Here is an 8,081-nt window from a genome sequence, read left to right on the forward strand (position 1 = left end):
GAATATGGAGGAAACTGAATTTGTGCTCACATGCTGGCATGCTGCCGCAATGCTTTGATGCAAATTATTGGCCTCGCGCGCAGGCAAATCATGGCTTGGAACAAGTTTAAACGGGCGCACGCCGAAGCACGAGACGCGATTAAGTAATCTGATGACCCGCCCGACGCCATTGTGCGCACGATCTGCAGAGAAATGAATTTAGCCGAAGGCGACTCGCCATCTAACCCTGTGATCTTAACCGCAGAGCTGCAAGCTCCCGATAGGCTAAACGAACACAAGCAGCATGGCCTTTAAGTTTCAGTCGCTGTGACTTGTGGTGCCCTGACAGGAAATAGGTGATGCAGATGCAGGTACTCTTGCCAGGTCTTACTAACGTTCTGAAATTAAAGGTTAATCAGTTGGCTTGTTACGAGACAGTGTGTAGGATTGCTACTTCTGAGCCAACAGCAGGGTGCAAGTCAAGGACTATAGGGCCCTGGATCAGCTGGTTGCCTTGCACAAATTGGTTTCTTGGCGGCTGTCCTCAGATTCAGAGGTCGTTTTCATTGGGCACATGCGGCATAGCCTAGCTGTCCTTCGTACTGCAAGTTCATGTCAAAGACTAGTAGACCATCTTCTCACACAAGATTGAGCTACCCATGAGGTGGATTTAACATCATTTGACTACCGCACTTAATCCCCCCTTCATCAATACCTAGTGGTAAATGCTAAATACCAGATTTTTTTTTGGCTTTCATTTTTCGTGGAGGGAGTTTTAGAGAGATGTTGGTGCATCACTAGCTTTGCTATGGTTATTTTACTTCGGTTATATATGTGTGAATGTAAAGTTGGAAATAGAGACTACAGCCTTTGGTTTAACACTCCCTCCGTTCTATTAAGAGTACAAGATTTATTTTTTCTTTTTACAAATTTCTATTTTTTGTGAAAGCCTTTTTATTTTTGTAAAATTTCAGTTTAGAGGTCGTTGTTGAAGTGTTGTCTTATTTTACTCAAACTATTGCATTAAACAAAATTGCTACAACGACTCGAGTCTTTCATAACCCTACTACAACACTTTGACTTTTCTTTTTTGAAACTGCACTTGACTTTTCTTTATGTGTAAAAACCTATGTGTTCTTACAATATCCAGTAATTGTTTTTTTAACTTATGTGTTCTTACAGTATCCAACAATTGATATTATTTTGTCTACACCTTAATAATAATAACTTTATGCGTGTTCATTTATACTGGAGTTACAACCATCATTCTAATTTTCATGTACTGTTGGTGTTAGCAGTAGTTGATTTTTTTTCATTAGTACAAAGCTAAAAATCGAATCTGTTATGCATATGTCAAATTGGAAGGCTGAATAAAATCAGGTGTTACAATCTAAAAACATTTAGTTAATGTATAGGTAAAAACCCGTTAACAAATAAGTTGGAACCCCAAATGAATTTACGCAGCAAAAATGCGGATCCAAATAATTCTCACTGAAAATTTTCATATATCCACATGTTGATCTAAAATTACGGGCCCAATTTCTATTTGACCATTTAACTTTTACTCGGATCCCAGGTAAAAACCTAAATAACTTGTTTGCCAGTGGTGACTTACGGGTGATGGAAAACAACAATAATCCTAGTTGCTTCTGTACAAATTTTTCTGAAAGGCATGAAAGTTTCTCCGAGATATTTTCCCAAACTATACCCGCCATTGGGGCATGCTATGTTAATTTAGCATCCAAAATGTCGTGGAATTCGTAGGGAGCTAGAGTGGATGGGATCATGGAAGACGGGATGGTAGTTCAAGCTTGAAGATATGTCAATTTCTTAGGTAACATCAGTATTCAGTACCTGTGATGATCATGGACTCGTCATAGCATCCGGTCCCCCACATATACATTCGGAGAAGACGCTCACTAGTGGGGACGAGTAACCTATGGCTACAACTTTATACTACTAACGAACAGAGTGTATGCTTCGTAAGAGGCCATAATAAATGCATTCCTTAATCTAAAAATAGGGACAAATCCAGTGCTAAAATGGTATCCACCCAAAACAAGGTCTACCTCCCTCTTCCACTGTAACAAGCCTCCATGTGATGCGGTGACCACAAAGGTCTCGCGGTAATCTTTTTCAAGCAAAAAAAAAGATTCACAAAAGTGTACATCCGTAATGATACATGCTCCAACTAAATAAATGTACGTATACATGGCTGTAGCGTATATACTGTGTAGCTCTGTACTCGATCGGCACGCAGGAAGCCGGCCGGCTAGCTCTCTACTGGGCGAGGTTGTTGAGCACCTGGAGCAGCACCTCCCTGAACCTGCCGACGTCGACGGTGATGTCCTGGCCGTCCATGAGCGTCTGCCTGATGAACCCGAACCCCTTCTTGTGCAGCGCCGTCGGGTTGGTGAAGATCTCGTGCCCCGCCGGGAACTTGTCCTTGAGCGTGGTCTCGCCGACGGCCACCTCGTACTGCACGTACCTGAGCCCCATCGCCTCCGCCGGGTCGCCGTAGTCCGCCCGCGCCATCCACTGCAGCCCTCCCCACGGCACGATCTGCACCAGCGTCGCGCCCGGCGGCAGGAACATCATGTTGGTCAGCCCGGCGCCGTGCACCCCCAGCAGCGCGTCGCACGAGTTGATCAGCGCCCCGACCTCCGAGATGTCGTTGCCCACGTCGGACTCGTTCACCACGGCCTCGAACCCGACCTCCTCCGCCGCCCTGATCACGGCGTCGATGTTCAGGAGCAGCCGCGTGCGGTGGCGGGAGATGATAAGCAGCCGGGGCTTCCGGCCCGTGCCGTCGCCGAGCCGGGTCGGCGCGTCGCGGGGCAGCGAGAGCGCGCGCCGGATGAACCGCGTGAAGTCCGGCGTCGCGAGCCCGTCGATGCTGCGCTCCCGCTCGATGATGAGCTCCTTGTGCGCGCGCAGGCTCACGGTGGCGTGCCCGAAGCAGTGGACCTCGCCGGCGGCCCCGGCCTTGGCGAGGTCCAGCGGCGCGTGGCGCGACAGCTCGCGGAGGAGCTTGTCGTACTTGACCAGCCACCATGACGCCACGTTCGCCATCACCAGCTGCACGTCGCCGCCGTAACGGTGCGCCGTGTTGAACAGCGGGACGAGCACGTCGGAGAAGTCGTGGAAGATGTTGCCCGTGTACCCGCCGATGGAGAACACCACCGCTGGCGCGGAGTGCGCCCGCGTGCACCGCGCCGCGTCGTCGCCCGTCGAGCGCACCGTGATCTCCGTGATCCGGCCCATGCACGTCTCGTCGCCCTTCCGCGGGTACGGCCGGACCTTATGCAACTGGCCTCCGTCACTGGCCCCGATCGCCGGGTCGACGACGACGAACGCCGACGCGTTGGCGTCCAGGCGGATGTCGCCGGCGAGGTCGCAGATGTCGCTGCGGAAGTCGGAGAAGTCGCACAGCGGCGGCCGCTGGTGGTGGTCCCCGCCGCCGGATTCTGCACGCACGCGTCGTGATGGCACGTCGGTTAATTCGTTATGCTCCACGATGTCGCACACTTCCTGACAAGTCTACGATTCTTTCTTCTTCCTCAAAATGAAATTTAAAAAACAAATCAAGTTGACGTGGTTTGGTCCGGCGTTGCTTTCGCCGTTCCATTTGCACCTACGTGCTGGCTCGTGGCGCTCCTCTTGCCGCTGCTGAGCTGGCTGCTCCTGGAGCTTGCTCTGACCGCCGGCAGCTCGCGCCTTCTCCTCTGCACACGATACAGATCAAAAATAAGAACCGTCACATCACACACATGCTGTTACCGGGTCCGCTAATCGTGACCGGCATCCGCCGTGCACGGCATGGCGGGTTTTGTCGGTTAGGCTAGTCGGGGAGCACGGACCTGGCCGGTCGGTCTCAGTCGCCGTCTTCTCCGTAGCGGGTTGCGCGGTGGTCGTCGCGGCGGCGGCCGTGGTCACCACGGCGTCGTCTTGGGCCTGCTTCGTCTCGACAGCTGCATGCCGGGTTAAAGAGGTTAGTCAAGTTCGCGTCTTGGCACCTGTGGAACGGCCTGGCTCGTTCCCGCGCGAGCACGTACCTGGCGCTGGCTGGTCGTCGGAGTTGGAGGCGACGGCGGCAGCGGCATTGCCGTTGCGGTCGCGCTCGGCCTCCTCCGGCTCGGCCTCGCTGACCTCGGCGTCGCTCCTCTCCTCCACGATCACCGTGTCCCTGACCCCTGATGTGAAAAAAAGAGCAGAGATTTTCACGAAACAAAACCACGATGCTGACTGATGAAGAGGATGATTCATGCTTGGCACGATTGTCGACGTACATTCTGTGGCCGTCTTGTCGCCGCCCTGCTCGGCGCTGCCCCCCTGCTGCTGCGGCAGGATGTCCACATGAAAATCCCCACCTGATCAAAAACAGCACGCACGTTGGCGACGCGACGGGTCCAAGCAAAGGGAAATACTATTACTGCTCCATCACTTCATCGTGCGAATTCGCTTCGCCGTGGTAATATCGGCGGCGAGGTAACGGAGCAAGGGAACGTACCGAAGCCGGCGGAGGAGGCGGTTCGCAGTGTCTTGACGGCGGCCGGCCGGCGGCGCGCGCCCTCCAGCGACGCCCTGGGGCTCACTGCAAGCATCAACCAGCGTCAACGTCTCAGCACGCGACGCCGGAGCGAGGGGGGAGATTAGAGAGGTCGAAGAGGAGAGATACACTGACCGGTGTCGAAGGCGGTGGCGTCGGGGCGGGAAGAGAGGAGGAAGACGAGGCAGAAGACGAAGCACCCGACGACGATGGACAGCAGCCTGAACCGCCGCGACTCGAGCCGCAGCGGCGGCGGAGCCTGCTGCGGCAGCCTGCCGCCGCCCCTCCCGGCCTTGTCTCCCGCGCCGCCCTTCATGCCCCGGCCGGCCTGCTGTGCCGTGCCGCGCGCTCACGCAAAGCAACCGTGCACCCAACTAGTTTACTGTGTCTCGGCAAGCTAGCGTGAGGATGCAAAAGGCCGGAACGACTAGCCAGCCAGCCAGCCAATGGCGTCGCCGTCGCCCGATCCGAGAACTCGCCCTGGTTTCCTCTCCTTTTTTTTCTCGTGCAGGTCGTCGTGTAGGTCGTCGTCGTAGGCTAGGCTCGCTCTCGCTCGCTCGCTCGATCACGGAACGGGCCCTGCGCGAGCCGAGCGGCGAGCTGAGAATAAAAATGGAAGGCGAGGCTGCGCAGAGCAGTGGCCCTTATATATTCTCTCGCCGGCAGCGCGCGGCCGTGGCCTGTGGCTGCGCGTGCATGAGGCGGCGCCGGCTGGTGACGAAGCGTTCGGCCGGCGGCTCGGGGTGCCGCCACCCGATGCCCCGAACCGAACGTTTCGTCCTGTCGCGGATCGCGTGGTGATTGGACCGGTGGGTATGGACCCGGCGCGGGCGGCCGCGCCGCCTGCCGTGTGGGGGTGTGGGTGCGTGCGAGGTTGTGATCGTGTATCATTGATGTGGGAGCATGACCCGGCCATGTTCCTCTCCGTCTCCCCAGCTCGGGCGACGCGTCGTGCTGGGTACTACTCCGAGCGCCTGAGCAGGGACAAATTCTTTTTTAAAAAAGAAATTGCTTCCTTTCGGGTCTTGGAAATTTCCATGTGATTCTTTTGCACTTTGCGTGCACCGTGGTGATGGCATGTTTGTGTTGATTTCTTTCTCGACTTCTATAATTTGGGATTGCTAATTTGCAATTTTTTAAAAATGAATAGCTTTATTCCGGTCTCCGTATGAGTGTAGACACGACCATCCATTATCATTCTAATGCCTTTAAAAAGATGAGATAAAAACTACGGAACACCATTTTACTACGGATCCTACATTCCTTATCCTGGTGTGGTCAAAATGAATTCTGACTGGGTTGCTGAGTTACAATGGTGGTAGGGACGGTTCGTTCGACCTCAAGCGAGCCTCCCTCTAATGTTCAAGCATATAGAGGGAAAGTGTGTCCAAAGTAGACGCGGTTGATGCGTGTCCTCGCGTGTCAGGGGAGGGGTTAGAGCCATCAGGATGGCAAAGGATGGCTAGTGGCTGTGTGGGAAGGGTCGAGATAGGGTTGTTTCATTTCGACAAGTTAGCATGAGCGAGGGGTATGAAACAGTGGAGGAACTTGCAAGAGAGTGAAAGAGATGGAGGAAGAACATAAATTGTAAGAGGTAGGAGAAACAACCACGGATTTTTTTTAAAACGAAACAACTACACAGACTTTATTTATTTAGGTTCACTGGATTAAAATTGAAATTGTAGAAAGGGGTGACCTCTTTCCTTTGGGCTCTAACTTCTTTAAGACTTGAGCACTAGACCTAGATCTCGCTCCCCATTCTCCACGTTACCCGGGCAAGTCAAATTTACCAGGGATAGACTAATGTAGATGCAGAATTCAATGTGCACCGCATGGGATGGTTTGTTGATCTCGCCACCACGAGATCAATTGCCAATTACACGCAAATAGCTCTGACAGTCCAGTATTAGTAACTGCATCATCATCTGTCTCAGGCTATGTACGTCAACTAGGATCCTCCACTAACCCAAGTGAACGAACGTAACGGTAGTGTCAAATGGGGGTAAATAAAGGTAAACATATCCGGGCAATATCGAATTTAACTTGAGAACGGAATGAGAAGACGATGCTGCTGCTGCTGCTGCTGCTTCTTCTTCTTCTTTCTTTACATTCTTTTCCAAAAGACTCTTACGATAGGTCGGCAGATCTATGATCCGAGCTATTAACGCCGTGGTACTATATTTTTGTCAAAGAAAAAACTAATGCCCGAAGTATAATATGTGGCGTGGTCTCGTACTCTTGTACCACTACTAGCACGCGGTGCTTTGATAACTTCATTGAAACAAAGACACCCGAATTTAACACACTGTCTACTGACACACACAAAAAAAAAAGAGCCCGGAAAAATGCACACGGAAAGCGAATGTAACACGAGGCAACTACTAAAAGACATCCGAATGAGCTCCCAAACACGTCCAAATCTCAAAAAGAAGGGATTCTAAAGAGAAGATTACGACGTGTCGAAATGATAATCTAGCTTAACATAAAAATCCAAGTGACACCCGGACATGCAAATTCCGGATTGACAACGTCTGATTGCATTGCATTGCTCCCTCAACACATGCATGACAGCTTGTTTGCCCTGCAACACGACACAAAATCAGCAAAAGCTCATTGTTCAGTAACGAGCTGTTTCAGCGGCTTAGGATCCGTCGACGAAACCAAAATTTTACCGACCGATGGTAATTCTGTATCGTGGTGCATGCAGTGATACAACAAACACAGTGCCCAAGTTCTCTGCCATTGCTCGTTTTTTTTATTTTTGGAAGAAAAATACACAACCAGCGGATTTCCGGGTTGCTTGCATTGGACCAACTAGGGCGGGGACATATTCCGTGCCTCAGGATGCCTGGACACACGCATCGCCTTTGCCATGAAACATGAATGCGGTCCTCGCCACTGGACAACGATATTCTTTCCTTGTGCAATGACAGGGAAGATCAGATAGTGATGCACCACTAACCTCCACTATTGCATTATGCTCTTAATTTCTCTCGAAACAGAAGCAACGGCGGCTCTATGTGTGCTACCTAAATCTCTTCACATGCAACATCAAATTATTCGTTCTTTGGCCTCAGAACAGGAACTCTCAACTCCCTCATTTTTAGATTATTTTGCGGTTAGACGTGTACGTAGAATGGCTATTATTGTCCATGGAAGTTTCCCCCAAAATCATTCTGCTTCACGTGAAATTCATAGTCCACCCGTCCATCAATGTAAGGTGTATTTTGATTTAAAAAAGTCAAGCTTTGTAAGTTCTCATCAAATGTTGACTGTATAAAAATGTATCCATGGATTTGTATTGAAAATGCTTTTAAGATGATGTTAGTTCTATAACAGTTGACAATATACCGGAAGGAGTACTTCGCAAACGGATGGTGCTGAAAATGGATCTAGTTGTGCAGAGCAGTACAGTACAACCACCATATCTTTTTATTCCTTTTTTTTTCCCACTATGCGCGCCATGCCGCCATCTATCAAGGCTCCCAAGGACAATTGATTCAGTTATATTTTCTTCTTCTTTGTTCAAGGACAATTGGTTCACTGAATTCTC

General features: G+C 51.0%; 1 protein-coding gene across 1 annotated transcript; it reads right to left on the reverse strand.

The window, feature by feature from the left end:
- Window positions 1-2,027: 2,027 nt before the first annotated feature.
- On the reverse strand, window positions 2,028-5,322 carry LOC117854605 (alpha-1,3-arabinosyltransferase XAT3). Its single transcript, XM_034736834.2, has 7 exons — window positions 4,664-5,322; window positions 4,490-4,573; window positions 4,269-4,349; window positions 4,035-4,172; window positions 3,840-3,950; window positions 3,618-3,704; window positions 2,028-3,446 (listed from the first exon to the last, which is right to left on the reverse strand). Exons 1-7 carry the CDS (start codon window positions 4,842-4,844, stop codon window positions 2,260-2,262), a joined length of 1,869 nt encoding a protein of 622 aa, XP_034592725.1. The 5' UTR covers window positions 4,845-5,322; the 3' UTR covers window positions 2,028-2,259.
- Window positions 5,323-8,081: the final 2,759 nt, after the last annotated feature.

Source organism: Setaria viridis, chromosome 5 (genome assembly GCF_005286985.2).
Source record: "Setaria viridis chromosome 5, Setaria_viridis_v4.0, whole genome shotgun sequence".
Lineage (NCBI taxonomy): Eukaryota > Viridiplantae > Streptophyta > Magnoliopsida > Poales > Poaceae > Setaria > Setaria viridis.